Source organism: Rhincodon typus, unplaced genomic scaffold (assembly GCF_021869965.1).
Source record: "Rhincodon typus isolate 14 unplaced genomic scaffold, sRhiTyp1.1 hic_rhity00000731, whole genome shotgun sequence".
Classification (NCBI taxonomy): domain Eukaryota; kingdom Metazoa; phylum Chordata; class Chondrichthyes; order Orectolobiformes; family Rhincodontidae; genus Rhincodon; species Rhincodon typus.
The window spans coordinates 31,469-50,000 of NW_025966369.1; the positions used below are offsets into that span (position 1 = coordinate 31,469).

At 39.6% G+C, this 18,532-nt stretch overlaps 2 protein-coding genes across 5 annotated transcripts in view; one reads left to right on the forward strand and one right to left on the reverse strand.

Annotated features, from left to right (window-relative positions):
• The window catches only part of sult5a1 (sulfotransferase family 5A, member 1), a 33,267-nt gene extending 30,381 nt beyond the window's left edge, over window positions 1-2,886 (forward strand). For all 4 annotated transcript variants that reach the window (XM_048621526.1, XM_048621528.1, XM_048621527.1 and 1 more), the window contains 3 exons: window positions 1,225-1,319; window positions 2,435-2,615; window positions 2,706-2,886. In XM_048621526.1, coding sequence (XP_048477483.1) covers window positions 1,225-1,319; window positions 2,435-2,615; window positions 2,706-2,818 — 389 coding nt within the window. In that variant the 3' untranslated portion in view covers window positions 2,819-2,886. The remainder of the gene's footprint in view (window positions 1-1,224; window positions 1,320-2,434; window positions 2,616-2,705) is intronic.
• Window positions 2,887-2,968: 82 nt separating this feature from the next.
• Window positions 2,969-18,156, reverse strand: zgc:162592 (uncharacterized protein LOC561993 homolog). The gene is made up of 2 exons (XM_048621525.1): window positions 11,684-18,156; window positions 2,969-7,665 (listed from the first exon to the last, which is right to left on the reverse strand). Exons 1-2 carry the CDS (start codon window positions 12,504-12,506, stop codon window positions 7,349-7,351), a joined length of 1,140 nt encoding a protein of 379 aa, XP_048477482.1. The 5' UTR covers window positions 12,507-18,156; the 3' UTR covers window positions 2,969-7,348.
• Between the last annotated feature and the right edge of the window lie 376 nt (window positions 18,157-18,532).

Below are 18,532 nucleotides of genomic sequence, written 5' to 3' on the forward strand. Positions count from 1 at the left end.
GGGATGAGGTTGGTCAGTAGGAGATGGAGGTGCGGCTTGAGGTGGGAGGAGGGGATAGGTGGGAGGAAGCAAAATCTCCCCTCCCCCTACCGCATCCCAAAACCAGTCCAGCTCGTCCCTGCCTCCCTAACCTGTTCCTCCTCCCACCTCAAGCCGCACCTCCATCTCCTACCGACCAACCTCATCCCGCCCCCTTGACCTGTCTGTCCTCCCTGGACTGACCTATCCCCTTCCTAACTCCCCACCTACACTCACCTTTACTGGCCCCATCCCCGCCTCTTCGACCTGTTTGTTTCTTCTCCACCTATCCTCTCCTCTATCCATCTTCTATCCGCCTCCCACTCTCTCCCTATTTATTTCAGAACCCCCTACCCCTCCCCCTTTTCTGATGAAGGGTCTAGGCCCGAAACGTCAGCCTCTCTGCTCCTATGATGCTGCTTGGCCTGCTGTGTTCATCCAGCCCTGCACCTTGTTGTCTCTAATATTCTGGGGAACCTGGGTTTAAATCCCACCATGGCAGATGGTGGGATTTGAATTTAGTAAAAAATCTGGCATTAAGAGGTAAATGATGGAAAACTGCCTTCCTTTCTTGGTCTGAATGAATAATAATTAAAAAAAAAACAGGTGATCACATAGTACCTAGGCCATAATTTAATTGCTGGTTGTGGAATCCTGCTGCGAATATCCAGCTTTGCCTTCATAAAGAACAGTGCACCTAATGAATTTTGATATCAAATTACTTAAATATATTTACAGAATCTTTAGTATTCATATTTCTGAAAAGATGGTTTTATTTAAAATAACTGACAATGACATCCAATGAATTAAAGAACATATGTGCAATTAATAATTTAAAATAGATTTTTATGAAATACTTTAGAGTTCCTCTGAATAATTGAACTTCTGCTCCCAGTTCGAAAGCAGGTTCAGTGTTGTAATATCAACCAGTTAATAATTTGAAATATGCACAGACAGACAAGAATTTACTTGGGATTTATAATTTCCAGAGTCAATGTAAGTGTAAAAGAAAATTTAAAACCTCAATTCTATAACATGACAACTTGAGTTTAAAATTCCAGTTTGAAACACCTGCTAATGGTGCAGTGTAATTTAAGGAAAACATAATCACAGACGGAATTTCAAAATAATTTTCAGTAAATAACAGCTAAACAAAACAACAGCCAAAATTTCAGAATAAAATCTTATTTTTTCCTACCTTTTCAGTCCATTTTGGATCATGGTTTGAACACATAAGAGACTGGCTAAGCCACAGAGAAGAATTCAATTTCTTGTTCATAACCTATGAGGAGCTGAAGAAGGTAAGAGTTAGGAGTAAATTACTGAAGATGCTGAAATCTGTACTGTAAACAACAAATGCTGGAGATCACAGTGAAAATGAGGGATTTGGGCATCTGCAGCTGCTGTCTGATCCACTATGATCTCCAGCATTTGTTGTTTTCAGTCAAGGTAAGAGTTAGGTTTTTTCATTTATAAACGATAACAAACCATTGCTGTTTTATATTTGAATGATAAATCTTGCAGACCTTACAGCAAATCAGTTCTGTTTTTGGTTTCTCAAAATTGATTATTTCAAATTTCACAGCACATGAAGTCATTCGTATCTGTGCCAGCTCTCTACAAGAACAACTTGGCCAGTTCTACACCCTTTCCCTTTTCTTTCTGAAATACTTATAAATTCTGTGTTATCTTTTAAACTGAGAAGTTAAAATAGTTAGTTTCATGGTTTTTCTATGCTTGCTTTCAATGATCTGATGGTTATCCCATAAGGAGAGTATATCCCCTTTGATCTGAATATTTTATCATCTTTTCAACAGATGCCCATTTGAAAGCCAACAGACTTCACCAGCAGTAACACAATTATTTGAAATAGTTTTGCTTTACCCAACCCTTTTGGGATGACAAATATTGCCACACAAAATATTTATTTATAAAATAAAGTAATAAGGAAACCAAAGCAGCTAGTGGTCTTATTTATAACAAAATATTAGTTAAAGCATAATGAGGAAATATTACATGACACCCTTACCAGAACATAAAACTACAGACCTAGCAGGAAGAAGAGATAACAGTGTGGAGCTGGAGGAACACAGGAGGCCAGGCAGCATCAGATGAGCAGGAAAATTGACATTTTGGGTCAGTACCTGAGAAGGGTCCTGACCCAAAACGTCAACTTTCCTACTTATCTGACGCTGGCTGGCCTACTGTGTTCCTCCAGCTCCACACTGTTCCTCCAGCATCTAGAGTTTTTATTATCTCGGACCTATCAGGAAGTTGCTTTGCTGGTTTTTTTTTTGTTATGGATTACAGCAATGTATGAAACTAACTTGAGGACTTAGTTTCCTACTTTTAGTTTCCTGTTTAGAAAGAATGCATTTTCTAAAAGTATTTGGTTTTTGTCCGTATTTTCTCACAGGATCTTAAACGCTCTGTTGAAAAACTCTGCAATTTTTTGGAACGTTCGCTTTTGCCAGAGGCTGTGGACACAATTGTATGGCATTGCAATTTCACAAACATGAAAGAAAATCAAATGATTAACTACACACTTGTTCCTAATGAAGTTATGGATCATCAAAGAGGCAAATTCATGAGGAAAGGTTAGTTAATATAAAAGGTCTAAAAGGACCTAAAATATGATTATTCCCTTTGCTGTCATTCTGATGGTCCTCTGACTTGTTTTTATTTAGGTAAAGTTGGAGACTGGAAGGAACATTTCACAGAGGAACAGAGGCAACACTTTGAGAAGGTTTTCCAGGAGAAAATGAGGGATTTCGACATTCGGTTTACCTGGAGTTTATAACTCCTATGATCAGGACAGACAATTGTTATTTAAGCAGCTTAATAAGTAAACAAAACACTCATTTATAATTTGTTTGTGTATGTTGAAAAGGCTCCTGTGAACCATTTCAGCTGTTAGGAAAACATATAACAATGCACAGCACTGACAATGCATATAGATTAAGGTGCTTTAATTCAATTTGATTTTCTCTTATATGTTAATGAGAAATAATCAAAAATCAATAGTTAAGGAACCTTTGTGTCATTGAGTTAAAAGTACATTATGCTTCAATGTAAAGTAATGTTTAATCAGTATAAAAATGACTACACTCCTCTAAAAATACCACCACTGGCAAACTACAGGATAGTGCAAATCAGCAACATCTTAGTGAGCCCTAATTCAAGGGCAAACTGAGGCCTAAATTACTGTAGTCAAGTGAATTTAAGTAGCTATCCAGCTTAGTTTTCTTTTACATATGTTTTTACTATATCAAGTACTAATTAACACTTCTATTCATTCTAATTGTTGCCATTGAGTGACTTTGGCAGATATTGGAGTTCACGGGTCATTTAATAGGTAAACACATCAAGTGCTCATCAACAATCATTCTGACAAGCATGACAAATCTTGGATAAGTATATGAATAGGAAACGTTTGAAGGGATATGAGCCAGGAGCAGGCAGTTGGGACTTGTTTAGTTTGGAATTATGTTTGGCACGGACTGGTTGGACCAAGGAGTCTGTTCCCGTGCTATATGACTTTTTGTAAGTATGATTATTTACCTTGCAAACTCCATGCTACTGGTCACAGGTTCTGTGGGTCCTTGTGTGGCTGATCAGCCTAGAGCCACATCTGACCACATATTTAGGTGTTTCCAGGAGGATGTAATTGGTCCTTTTGCCCTGGTTTCACTGGGATTCCTTTTTCAGGGTCCTATTCATTACTTCCTCTTGCCACCAAGTGTTCTCAAAGAAATGTTTCCCTTTGAACAGGAGATTCCTCCAAGTCAGTTCCTTTTAAGTGAGGGTCTCCTATGCAGTGACATCTGTGCTGCATTTCTTGAGGGAAGCCTTTGAAACAATTCCTTTGTCCTCTTTTCGTTTGAGCACCTTCATTGAGCTGAGCAAAGATGTGCTATCAGAGTTGGAACACAGGATCCTAAACCCATGGCTAGCCCAGTAGAGTTGGTTTAGGTTGATTGTGGCTATGTTTTGGAGCCGTATGGAAGACAGAAGGACAACCGCCTTATACACAAAGATCTTGTATTGGTTTTGATGTCACAATAAAGATGCTCATCCTTAGTCATCTGAAGGTGAGGCCTGTGGATTGGATGCAGTATTGAGTCTCTGTATCCCTGTCAGCTTTGGGGGAAGAGCTGGATCCTCAGGTAGGGGAAATATTCCACACTGGAGACAATTTCTCCATTGATCTTAAATGGAGTCATAGAACTGGAACTTGCCCTGAGGTGGGTTTGACCCATATGGTACGTAAAAGATTAAAGATCTAGCTTATTATCTTTAGGCTGAACTAACTTCAGTCTCACTGTTACCTCTACTGGTGAGGAAACAAACCCTGGGATTCCTCTCTAATTCTATGTAGTGGTCTCTGACAGCTTATGAATATTTAGTCTTAAAATCAATACATTTGACACTTGGACTGTTATAGCACAGTGATTGTGTCCCTACCTCTGAACCAGAAGTCCAAAGTTCAAGTCCCTTTTCATGCAGAGTTGTGCCATACAAATGTAGATAGATTGCTTAAAAATACCAGCCTTGCGTTTGACACAATCTGCCCTCACAGAATGGCTACTCAAGTACCGTCAGAAAACTGCTGCAATACCAACTTCAAAATAGGGAGACAGAAGGAATTTTTGGAGAATTGAATTGAAAGGGATTGATAGTGGCTGAAGAGAGTGTTAATTGGAAGAGACAGGCACTAAAAAAAGTGGAGGAATGAGGGGAGATGAATGTTCCTTTAACTACCTTGCATATATACAGGATGTTTAGGATTCAGTTTACATGTTTTTAAAAAAATAAAGCTTTATTTTTAAATGCAAAACAATTTACTTTTTAACAATATAAACAAACTTCCTGAAATAGTGATTTATTGCTGAATGGCTTAGGAGTTTGTGTTGTATTCGTTATATGAATCTGCTTACTGTAAAATTAATCTTTTTATTAAAAAAATCCATCAAGTGCAAGGTGTTGCTGGATTGTTCCAAATTGTATATAGTTTGGAAGTTGAGTGGGTATGAACTAACTTTTTTTTAAAAAAGATGGTTGAATGACAAAAATTAATCGGAATCCCTTTGGATTTAAATTGCAGATTTTGAAAGAACTTGTCACCAAACTTATTGAAATTCATCAACTAAGATCCAGCACTTAAAATTTTACCAAATTTAGATTAAAAAGCCAACATTTCCTCCAAAGACCAAGCTTACATTTTCATCACTAGAAATCGTCAAAAAAAAGTGCATTCTCCATTAACTGGTAACTTAATACAATGATCTCTTACTTGATATGCAAATGCATAAGACAACAATATTAACCAAAAGGTTGATTAATGCCAAGCAATTGTAATTGCAGAGGATATTTGCTGTATTATCTTCCTTTGAATGCAAGTGAGAAAGACCATAATTTATGTTAAATTGTTAAATGCAAGATTAATGACAAGATATTCACAAGGCATCATAGCTTTATTTTCAGATAAATTAATTCTGTTTTATTATCACAAACTAAGAACTTTTCAGATCATCCAAGTCAAAGAAAAAGTGTTTAACTATTATTTATACATATTAACAACCTAAGACAGTTATACACAAAACTATTCAATATGGCATAAGACTAAGCGAACAGCAACAAATGGTCACATTACAAGTGCTACAATTTTCCTAACTACCTGAGTTTTTTTTTTAAAAACCATGACATCTGTCAAGAGATTTGAAATAAACTTTTCTTTGAAGCTTTTCCAGTCACAAGACAGTGATGCTTCTGTACTAAACAGTAACTTCTAGCTTTTAGTTAACAATAATTCTTCTTTGTACACATCAAAATAACACCTTAAACAGGATTTCAAAGCTCAATTTTTAGCTTGTGCAATTGGTTCCTTTATTTGGAAACTGCTGGAATCTTTTCAAAAAGGCAACCTCAAGTTTATTGATTTGAGTTTAATGATTTAAATTTGATGCTGGGCACTCAAACAATGCAAGACCCAGTCAGAAGGGTAATTGTGAAAAACAACTTAGTTTTAACTATCACTTTTAAAAAACAAAGTTAGCTTTTTAGTGGCTGTATGTAGACCTATTAAAAAATTTTAAAAAGTTACTTTTCTATTAAAAATTCTTCCAAATGTCATTCTTGTTCATTTAGTACCAACCTATGAAAATCAATTATTGGAATGATTAGAAATGTCAATTTGAATTAAAATTGTGTGTTGATTTGAGAGTTATCCATTCACTAATGCTATATCATACAGGCTATTCTGAACCACCAAAAAAAGCTGTGTCAGTATTATAGCAAGAGAAGGATTTCAGTTCACCAATGATGGAGAAATGTAAAAGATGGTGAAATTTTAATTCTGATAAACCTTTAAAATCAGGAAAAAAGCAAATTGCAAGGCCTTGTAAATTGTGAAGTTGAACAAATGCAAAGTACTTAAGTGTTTACTTTGAGCTTTTCTTGATTGATCATTCCCAAGGAAACACCTCAGGTGGTTCTATCCAAAGCTACCTAACTACGTTAAATATACTAAATTGAAGAAACAGCATGGCAAATGGTCCAGTGGTTTACAGTTAATAAACAAATCTATTTTTATTATGTAATTTTTTTGAATTTCAACCAATGCTTTGGGGATGAGGTGAGGAAATGAATTCCACAAATTTTCTTTAAAATGCAAACTGTAAGCTTTGTGAAAACTCAAGGAGTTTCTGTCCTTATACTGGATATACATACTGTAGAGCACAATTCTGACATGCACTGGTTCTTTTGCCATGACAGCATAATACCTATGGTAAATAAGAAAATAGAGAAGTGATTTTGATTTGGTCTAATTTAGTCTCAACTAGAAACTCACCAATTATTTGCATGAATATTCATAAACAGCCAAATTTCATTGACCCGAGACTTTTCCCCCATTACAACAGGCTCTATATTATTTTCAGAGCACACCTTAACTAGGAACCAACCTAATCTTAAAAAGTAAGACAAGCAGATTTTTGGCGCTACACAGATCTAACATGGTGTAAAACAGGAACGTATTAAGTTAGCCAATTATAATATCAAAGCAAAAACAAAATGCTTGAGAAACAGTTCTGTTACCTTATATAATGAATTTTATCACTGAGCTGCATCTGAGTAAGACATCAAACCCACCAGACCAAATATGCATATTTTAATTCTAGTTTCTATTACATTAATGGCAACAGTTAGATCAATATCAAAAAGGAAGACTTCCCCATTCCAGCGTACAGCTTCCTGCTCAACCGCCACAAAAGATTTTTATATCTGTACAAGTCTTTTTACAATTTGATTTCATCTTTTCATACTTGTTAGACTACATATTTGACAAAGTGGTTTCACTGCTGAAGGATACCAAATTACACATGGAGGAGATGCTGCTAGGCCTTGCTGCCACATCACCATGCGGTTTCCGAACTTTCGTGATGAGCTTTCTATTTGGAGCTTGTGAAATTGCAGTGTTTCGGATAACAAACCATTCAGACAAGCAGAGATTTTGCCCCATTTCCTGGAACTTTTTTCTGAAACTTCGGTTTAACCAGAAGTACACAATGCAGTTGAAGAAACCATTTCCACATGGTAACCACAGGGCAACGAATTCCAACCACTCTGACGCCCTCTGCTGTGTTAGAGCTGAATTTAAGACAATTAACTGAGCAGTGTTTGCTTGCAGTAAGTGACCAATTCAAGTTATAATACTATCACTAAACCACTACCTGAATATTAAACCAGTGATTTAATTATCTGCAAATCAATTCCAAACAAATCACTTTTTTGAAATACCATTTTAAACCAGTATTTTCCTCATACCCATGTTATCAGATTTAATGTGAAATTTAAACACAGGCTGGAGGACTGAAGAGATAACGATGGTAAATGACAACAGATGAACTTATGAACTAGGATAAGAATTTCAAATTCAATGTGTTGAGAGATGAAAAAAATCACTGTCACTCAGACCAAGGCTGATGGACTCACTGACCATTATACAAATGGTAGAATTTTGGACAGGGTGGTAGGCAATAAAGGAGTGTTACAATAGTCAAGTCTGGAGTTGATGGCACATGTATAGGAGTTTTAAACATTAGAGACAGTCAACCTATTGGAGGAAGTAGCTTTGCAAGTGGATGTGATATGGAGTTGCGAGGTCAGTTCAGGGTAGGCGATGACACCAAACATTGGAGTCAAATGTTACATGGACATAACTTTGAATAATTCACAAACTGATCATTTTTTAAAAATGTTTGGATAAACTGCTTAAACAGTATCTTCTAAACCTGCAACTTCTAGCACCTGGAAGAACAAGGACAGCAGATGTTTCGGAACAACACGTGTTCTGCTAATTCCTCTCTAAGTCAGATATCATCCTGACTTGGGACAATATCACAATTCATTTACTATTGTTGGGTCAAAATCCTGGAACTCCCTCCCTAACAGCACTGTGGGTGTACCTACTCCACACATTGACAGCAGTGGTTCAAGACAGTAGCTTATCAACACATTCTCAATGTTAATTGGGGGAAGGGCACAAACCATGTGTCTAGCCAGTAATGCCTACACTCCATGAACAAATAAACAGATAATCACAAGACTAAAGAGCTTTCATTATTGTAGTAATGCAAGTTAGCAATCGCTAGTGATTAGGAAGCCATTTTCTCCCATGATAGATGCTGGAATTCTAAAAGGTAGATGTCAAAGGAAACAAAAGCATGTATTTATTTTGTGGGTAAATAGGGTTAGCTCTTCAGATGTAAACCTACCTTTTCAACTAAGGACGGAAACAGTTCCCAATTGGACTTTCATACCGAATTACGTAAAGGCTTTTGACTATTTCTTTGGTCTCTGTTGTCCCTCAGCCTACTTTCACACATGCACACTTTAATCTCTCTCTCTCTCTCTCCCACCCCCGTCCTCCTCCAAAACCCCACCATCCAACTTGCCCCTCGCCCCTGCCATAGTGAGAGGTTTTGAAAAACTTCAAACTTTTTGGTGAAGTTAGAAATCCTATACTTAAAGTACTGTTGCAATAAATAGCCTAATTTTGCCACAAATATTTTGTGGGCTGTAGCTTTTTACAAATAATTTGGACAAAACAAAGTGCATTAACCTTTGACTTTCTTAAAAACCATTTTAATGAATGTATACCAGAATTGATTTTAAAGGCCAGAATTATTTTTAATGAAGATCTTACTTTTAAAAAAGGCATTTTCTTGTCACAGCTTGGACAGCTATCAGTAAACAAAATTATACAATATTCTGAAACAAAAACAAATTGTAGGAGAAGCTCAGCTGGTCTGGCAGCGGTTGTACAGAGTCAATGTTTTGGGTGCCCTGATCCTTCACCAGAGCCAGTAGTAGCTGGGAAAAGATGTTGAAGAACTGGGCTAGGTAAAGGAATGAGATGATCAGTGGTAACAGATCCCAGATGGAGAGAAAGACAGTTTGGCGGAAGGAGGAATAATAATGGAAGGAGGAAAAAAACTAATGATGAAAACCGTAAGTAGGTGAAAATGAGTTTTGTGCTGAAAACAGCCCATGTGTTGACAAAGCCTGGGGTATGGAGGGGTTGGAAATAAAGGACATGGAAGGTGGTGTTCACGCCCTAAAATTATTGAACTCTATTTTGGGTCCTGAAGGCTCAAGATTCCAAATGTCTTGCAAAAAACAAGCCATTGTTAAAAATATATACTACAGATTCTTTTAAAGAGAATTTGTGAGGTCAGCTGTGAAACATTTTCCCTAAAGATTGATTTTAGGAAAGTTATTCTAGAGAATGTAGGGAATAACAAACATACAGTTGATTTGCTTCTGATATTACCATGAATGGAGATTGAGAGTTCTTGGATTGAAATCATTGTCAAAATCTTATAAAAGATTGACTGTTCCACATTTTAGCCATAGTCTGTATGGAGATTTTGGACTTATCAAATAGGGATGCTTGAATGGACTGGAAGTGGTAAAGTTAGTAAATTAGATTAGTAAAATTAGGTCACATGGGATTCAGGGCAAGCTTGCCAATAAGATATACAATTGGCTTCATAGCGAGAGACAGTAATAGTGGAGAGTTGCTTTTTGAACTGGAGGCCTGTGACCAGTGTTCCACAGGGATCAGTTCTGGGTCCTTTTTTGTAATTTATACAAATAGTTTTGGATGAGAATATAGAAGGCATGGTTAGTAAGTTTGCAGACAACTACAAAATTGGTGGGACTGTAAACAGTGAAGAAGGTTTTCCAAGATGACAAAAGGGATCTTGGTCAAATGGGTCAATGGGCTGATAAATGGCAGATGGAGTTCAAACTGGATAAGTGCGAGGTATTGCATTTTGGGACAACAAGCAAGAGTAGGGCTTATACAATTGATGTTAGGGCATTGGGTAGTGTTGTAGAACAGAAGGATTTGGGGTGCAGGTACATAATTCTTTGGAGTGTTTGTGCCACATTTAGACAGGGTGGTTAAAAAGGTGGTTTAGCATGCTTGCCTTCATTGCTCAGTTCTTTGAGTGTAGGAGTTGGGAAGTCATATTGAGATTGTACATGACATTGGTGAGGCCTCTTCTGGAATACCATGTCCAGGTCTGGTCACCCAGTTAAAGGAAGGATGTTATCAAGCTGGACAGAGTGTTCAGAAGAGATTTACCAGGATGTTGTCAAGTATCGAAGGTTTGAGTTATAAAAAAAGACTGGATAGGCTGCGACTTTTTTTTTTTACACTGGAGCGTAGGAGGTTGAGGGAACCTAACAGAAGTTTATAAAATAATGAGAGGTATAGATAGAGTCAACGGTAGTTGACTCTTTCTTAGGATGGGGCATTTCAAGACTTGGGGGCACAGTTTTAAAGTGAAAGGAAAGATTTAAGAGAGACGTCAGGCAAGTTTCTTTACAGAGAGGATGGTTTGCGTGTCGAATGAACTTCCTGAAGAAGTGGTGGATGTGGGTACAATTACAATGTTTAAAAAGGCATTTGGAATAGATATTTGAATAAGAAAGGTTTGGCAGGATTTGAGCCAGGAGCAGGCAGGTGGGACTAGTTTAGTTTGCGATAATGTTTGGCATAGACCAAAGGGTGTGTTTCCATGCTGTATGATTTTATGGTGGGATCATACCAGAGAACCCAGTGAATGGTTGGAGTTTCTGACACCTACCTCAAGCTTTTTGTCTTAAAGACATAATGTTTAGGATGGTTGGATACTCAATTTTTTAAAATACAAAAGAAAATAGTAACTAAAATAAAAAAAATAAAGTCAGGGCTAGTTAAAAGAAAGATACCAGGCATTAGTCAATGCTCAAAAGCAGTGAGGGAATTAGTGTTCAACGACCAGGCACAAATCATGACTCAACTTCCAAACAGGCCAAGGATTCCTATTTCAACAGAGGCTGATTTAAAAATCCCCAGAACAGATCCACCAGAAAAAGATGCTTACTCTGGTCTCCAGACCACCCAGGGTCAGAGGGAGGGGAAAAGCAGAGAGGGGCGGGCCATGCCATTTTCTTATTTAAGATGGTGGGAGACCAGGTCATTCAGAAATAACATGTCTAAGAATATCTTCCAGGAAAATTTAAACTCTACTGAAGGAGGTGAAGAGAAAGTGAAGGCAATCACTTACATGAACGCTAGAGGTTAATGTTCCGTTTTGCTTGTCAGACTACTCACCCTGGTATATCATGTTACAAACACAAGGGCACCAGCAGATATAATAGACGATAACCACAGGCACAAGGATTCTGGAGGCGGCGTCGTGTCTCCTATTCGCCTTCGACAGCTTAAAGCGATTCTTCTGACTCCGGGCTACAAACCAGAGACGGAAATTGGCGAAGGTCATGATGAGTGAGCAGGGAAAGAAGATGAATGCTGTCAGCAGGAGGGAATAGGTAACATTGCTGGAGAAATCCAGATTACAGATCAAAGATGCTCTGGAGAAGTAAACTTTGACAATTCCACTTGGGATGGATAAGGGAAATGAGAGGATGGGTGGCAGAAGCCAGACCAGTGCAATGAGAGCTTTGATCCTGCAGTTGGTCATCAATATGCTGTACTTGAGAGGGAAGAACACAGCGATGTAGCGCTCGATGCTGATTGTTGCCAGGGAGTAGATGGAAGAAGTTAGGATGCTGGCGTCTAGAAAGACCACAATGTGACAGAAGGGGGAGTCGGCCTGGTTTCGGAGCTGGGGTACACTACTGCCATATAAATTCAGCGGGATGACTATCAGGGCGAGGGCAGCGTCAGCACCGGTCAGTGAAATAAGAACCAGGCGGCTGTTGTTGGACCAGCCCGAAACTGGCGAGGAGATCACCAGCAACACGGCCGTGTTACCCAGAATGATCAGACCACACAGAACAGCAATGATACACCGTTTCACAGTGTCACTTGCTGCCTCTCCCACCGAGCTGGCTAGGCCAGTACCAGACAGATTGGCTTCTATCACACTCCCATTCTGTGCTGAGAGCTCAGCCCGAGAGAGATTCACCAACATTCTGTTGTAAAGAGACAGTCCGTGGGTAGGTTTCAAAACTACAGCCGCTTAAACCAAAGCCCCTTGGACGGGGAAGACTTTTATTCCAGTTTTTCCTGCAGTCTGATACATTTTTAAAAAGTCATCTTTAGGTCACTCCTAACCCTTAAATGCTGATGACCTTATTGGTTACAAACAGACCATCCTAGTTAGCGGGTGGGATTTTTTTTAACCTAAATTGGGATTTAACACGTGCTGTTTGAGTTGATCGGAAGCAAATGGAGAAACTGTGCACGTTATGGGGTAAGGTTTGAATAATCGTGTGTTCAAACCGTTTGTAAGAAGTGATCTGTTCCCGGGAAAAGTTTCCTTCCACATAATACTGGTCCCGATTGTAGATGTGATCTAATTTGAGCGGATAAAATGTTGTAGCTGTATAAACAGTAATCCGAATTTCTTCCGAAACCTACCCCCTCCCTAAAAACACATTCCTATTTTCCGTAAAAATCTTAACACCAGTGGTAGGATGAACCTTTAATTGGTTAATTTTCACGTTCCTGAACTACACATCTCACAGTCCCCGCCCCAGCTGATTTTTGTTTGTTTATTCTTTTTTCCATTGGTCTCTCTTGCTTGCGTTGTTCATTTTTACCTCGTCTCCTCATTTTTTCCGGTTCGGAAGCTGTAGGGTTAGGCTTTTTTTAAAAAAAAACCTTGTGCACCATTCGCTGAAGGTAAACATGCAGGTGCAGCAGGCGGTAAAGAAGGCCATTCGGCCCTTTGACCCTGCTGTGCAATTCTTCACAATCATGGCTGATGGTCCAACTCAATAACCTGCTTTCTCTCCATAAACTTTGATCCCATTCACCTCAAGTGCTATACCTAGTTGCCTCTCATTCAATATTTTGGCATCAGCTACGTCTTTGGTAATGAATTCCACACGCTCACCACTCTTTGGGTGAAGAAATTTCTCCTCATCTCTGTCATAAATCATCTACCATGAATTGTCATACTGTGACCCCTGGTTCTGGACACACCCACCATCGGGAACATTGTCCCTGCATCTACCCTGTCCAGTCCTGTTAGAATTTTATGAGTCTCTATGCGATCCCCCCTCATTTGTCTGAAATCTAGCGAAAACAATCCCAACCTAGTCAATCTATCCTCCCACGTCAGACCGACCATCCCCGGAATCAGTCTGGTAAACCATTGCTGCACTCCGAGAGCAAGAGCATCCTTCCTCAGAAAAGGAGACCAAAACTGTACACAATATTCTAGGTGTGATCTCACCAAGGCCCTGTATAACTGCAACAACACATCCTCGCTCCTGTACTCGAAATCTCTCGCAATGAAGGCCAACATACCATTTGCCTTCTTTACCGCCTGCTGTACCTGCATGCTTACCTTCAGCAACTGGTGCACAAGGACAGCCAGGTCCCGCTGCACACTGCCCTCTCTCAATTTACAGCCGTTCAGGCAGTAATCTGCCTTCTTGTTTTTGCTTCCAAAGTGAATAACCTCACATTTATCCAAATTGTACTGCATCTGCCATTGATTTGCCCACTCACCCAACCAGTCGAGATCATGCTGAAGGATGTCTGCATCCTCGTCACAGTTCACCCTCCCATCCAACTTGGTATCATCTGCAAACTTGGAGATGTTACATTTTGTTCCCTCATCCAAATCATCACTATATATAGTGAATAGCTGGGGTCCCAGCACCGATCCCTGTAGCCCCCCACTAGTTACTGCCTGCCAATTTGACAAGGACCCATTAACTCCTACTCTTTGTTCCCTCTCTGCCAACCAGTTTCCTACCCATCGCGATACATTTCCCCAATCCCATGTGCTTTAATCTTGCACATTCATCTCTTATACAGGACATTGTCCAAAGATTCTACATCGACTGGCTCCCCCTTGTCAATTCTACTGGTTACATCTTCATCTCTGGCAACATTCTTGTAAATCACCTCTATACTTTCTGTAGAACAACTATGTCCCTTCTGTAATGTGATGATCAGAGCTTTGTAACCAAAACTCCAGCTTAATGTGGGTCTTATATCCAGTATTACGTGCCTGTTTCTGTATTCAGTACCTTTGCCTAATGAAGGAAAGCGTGCCACATGTCTTCTTTACCATCTTTTGGAATGTCCTGCCACCTTTCAGGAATCTGTGAACATGCATTCCAAGATATCTTTCTATCTCTTCCACTGTCAGTAATCTCCCGTTTGTATGTATTTCCTTGCTTTGTTTGCATTTCGGAAATGCATAACCTTGCACTTCTCCAGATTGAATTCCATCTTCCACTTTTCCAATCACTCAACCAAAGCAGTATTATCATCACTGCATCAACAGCCATCTCTTCACAATAGATTACTCAGCCAATTATTGACACCTGTAGATTTCCCGATCATTCATTCTCCCTTCACTGTCATGTGTTACCATGTGTTCTATTGTGGATCATCACAACACATTGAAGCCAGGATTTCCATGGTTCCTGCCGTGGGTCCATAATAATCACTGGATGGGTAAAGTGGGCTTTGCATTCAGTTTTCATTTTGTATGAAATGTTTTCGTATCGAGTTAACAGCAAACACAATCCCAATTCCTGGAAGTTAGAGAAATAGAGTGATAAGTCCCATCAAGACTTTACATCAGGTCTTTAGTTCCATTAATTGACAAAACAGTAACCTGATAACATGAGGCACAAGCGCAAACACTTTGATAAAAACTTTAAATGGCAAAAACAATAAATGGGATACCCAGAGAAAACTTTTCAAAACAAGCACCTTTGTAGTGCTACTGATTACTGCCTTGACACAAACTGTTATGGGGAATGTAGGGGTTCAGCAAGGCTATGGAGGGATTTGAAATCATTGATCAAAATTCTAACATTGAAGAATTGCTTTTTTAGAAACATAAGGGAGCAGAATGAGCTGAACCAGGCTTGAGTTGTGACATAAGCAGAAGAGTTTTGATTGATGTAAACTTTTACTGCAGCCAGATCTATTCACCAGGATATGTTTGAAAAGTCAGGTCTGGAGGTAACAAGAGCACAGATGTGGGTTTCAGATGCAGGTGGACTGGGGCAAAGAAGGGTGGAATCAGATAAAGTTTCAGAAACTGGTGGTCTTATTGGTGTGGGTCTGTGTTTGGAACCTCTGTTTTTGTAGCTGTGGCTCATGGTGCCCGCCTACTAAGCTGGCAATGCTGGATCTGAGCTGTAAGTCATTTTTTAACTTTATGCTTTTCAGCCTGCCTGAAGTTAAAGTAACTTAAATATCTTAAATGTTCCCTCTGTGCAGCAGCAGTTATGCCAGTCGATGGCACACAGCTTAGAGGGGGGTTACAAATTATGTTGATATTACTGAATCTTTGAGGAAGTCCCAGATATTAGCTGTCACTCCTTCGAGATTTGAAACTGTTCTGCCAACAAGTCCATATGACATCATTATGGTGGGTGATATTTATGGCATCTTTCAGCATTAACCCTTTCAGGCCCATATACAAAAGCTTTGGCTGAAAGTTGACAATAGGTGGCAATTTCTTACCTCTTACTGAAACCAAACTGTCTGGTTATATTCTCTGGCATCTGCCCTGTTCAAGCTCCTCCAGTGTTGCCCATATCATCAAGTCACAGCTTGTCTGTTTCCTCACCTGGTTTCACTTCCCTGACTTCCTTTCAGGTCCTCAATTTCCACTGAGTTCTCCCGAAAGTCCATTCCAATTGTCTTTAACAATTCAGTTTCTGCACTGAGCAACTTCTCATCCTCAACGATGTTTATGTAGATGCTGGGAACAGCATTTTCAGGTGCATTCTGGGAATTATCCCAGTTGGAACACAGTGAGGTAGTAAAGTTATATGTTCAGTTGTATTTGCATTATGCAAGAGGCAATTTATTTCAAATAAATTACAATGTTTGAAAAGGCATCTGGATAAGTATGTGAATAGGAAGGGTTTAGAGGGATATGAGCCAAATGCTGCAAATAGGACCAGGTCAAATTAAGATGTCTGATCGGCACAATGAGTTGGACCAAAGGATCTGTTTCTGTGCTCTATGACTCCACGACTCTGAAAGTGTATTTGAATTAATTTGGGAATAAACTTTACACCCAAGTGCAGACAGCAGGTGGCAGTATAGGACCATACACTGCTGAGATCTTTTAGGTTACTGCTCACAAAATTCAAACTAATGCTCAGTTCAAACCATGAAAGCCTGGACATTAGTTTTCCAGCAGATCTGGAATCAGATATGTGTTCAGAGATTTTCCCTGCTTGCTCCTGTCTTCCTTTTCCTATACTTAATGGTAAGGCCCTGGGGAGTGTTGTTGAACAAAGAGACCTTGAAGTGCAGGTTCATTGTTCCTTGAAAGTGGATTCACAGATAGACATGATAGTGAAGAAGGCATTTGGTATTCTTGCCTTTATTGGTCAGTGCATTGAGTATATGAATTGGGAGATGATGTTGCAGCTGTACAGAACATTGGTTAGACCACTTGGAATACTGCGTAAAATTCTGGTCTCCCTGCTGTAGGAGTGATGTTGTGAACTCAAAAAAGTTTAGAAAAGATTTACAAGAATGTTGCCACGGTTGGAGGGTTTGAGCTATAGGGAGAGGCTAAAAAGACTGGGGCTATTTTCCCTGGAGTGTCAGAGGCTGAGGGGTGACCTTTATAGAGGTTTATAAATCATGCGGGGCATGGATAGGATGAATAACCAATGACTTTTCCCTGGTGTGGGGGAGTCCAAAACTAGTGGACATAGGTTTAAGGTGGTAAGGGAAAGATTTAAAAGGGACCTAAGGGGCAACTTTTTCACGCAGAAGGTTGTGTATGTATGGAATGAGCTGCCAGAGGAAGTGGTGGGGGCTGGTACAGTTACAACATTTAAAAGGCATCTAGGTGGGAAGGGTTAGAGGGATATGGGCTAAAAGCTGGCAAATGGGACTAGATTTATTTAGGGTATCTGGTTGGCATGGACTGAAGGGTCTGTTTCCAGCTCCATGACTCTATGACTATCTTTGTGTCATCTGCAAACTTAGCAACAAGGTCCTCAGTTCCTTCGTCCATATTGTAAATGTATAATGTGCTTAGTTGTGATTCCAACACTGATCCCTAAAGAACTCCATGAGTCACTGGCTGCCATCCTGAAAATAAAACCCATTTATCCCCACTCTCTGCCTTCAGCCAGTCAGAAAATCTTCTATACACATCAGTACCTTGATTTGATTTTGATGTTATTGTCACATGTATTTTACAGTAAGAATACAATAATACACAGTGAAAAGCTTTCATTTGCTGCCACAAAATAGCACCGTTTTGAATAGTTTAGGAATATGGAAAAAATAGACATAGCTTGAAGTGAGTCTATCAGTCCTGAGCCAGCTCATCACCACCAACGACACCTGCCCTGCCATTTCTTCGCTGCCATCTACACTGGACCCAACCAACATTGATCCTTGGGTACCATCTTTGCAGCTGGGCTGATACTCCTCTGCCATCCCCTCACTGCTGCCTGTGCCAGACAAACTAATGTCAAAGTCTCATTTCTCACCACTGGGCCCACCTCATCAATGTTGCTGTGATGCCCTTCCAACATCGCTTCACTGCTGCCAGCGGTGGACCCAACCAACAATGAAGTCGCCGATCTTCAGGTGCCATCCAAGCTCAGGACGAGGTAAGGAAAAAAGAAAAAGGAGGGGCTGAAAAAAGAAAAGTGGAAGTAGCAGATGAGCTCTGGCACAGGAGCTCTACTGTGCTGCCATCTTAGATTGGAACACCTTGTGCCTAACACTGTGGGCAGTTTTCTTATTTAGCAGCCTCCTATGCAGCACTTTGTCAAAGGCCTTTTGGAAATCCAAATAGATCATGTCCACTGGCTCTCCTTTATCTAACTTTCTTGATACCGCTTCAAAGAATTCTCAGGCGTGACCTTCCCTTAATGAAGCCGTGCTGATTCAGCTCTATTTTACCATTCACTTATAAGTACTCAGCAATCTCATCCTTTTTAATGGACTCTAAAATCATACCAACGAACGAGGTCAGGA

Bases quoted from the DNA above. Each gene is read 5' to 3' on its own strand.
- zgc:162592 (XM_048621525.1), bottom strand. From the start codon at position 12,506: ATGTTGGTGAATCTCTCTCGGGCTGAGCTCTCAGCACAGAATGGGAGT. The intron at 7,666-11,683 runs GTGAGTAGTCTG...TCTTAAATTCAG, and splicing joins TTGTAACATGATATACCAGG to CTCTAACACAGCAGAGGGCG.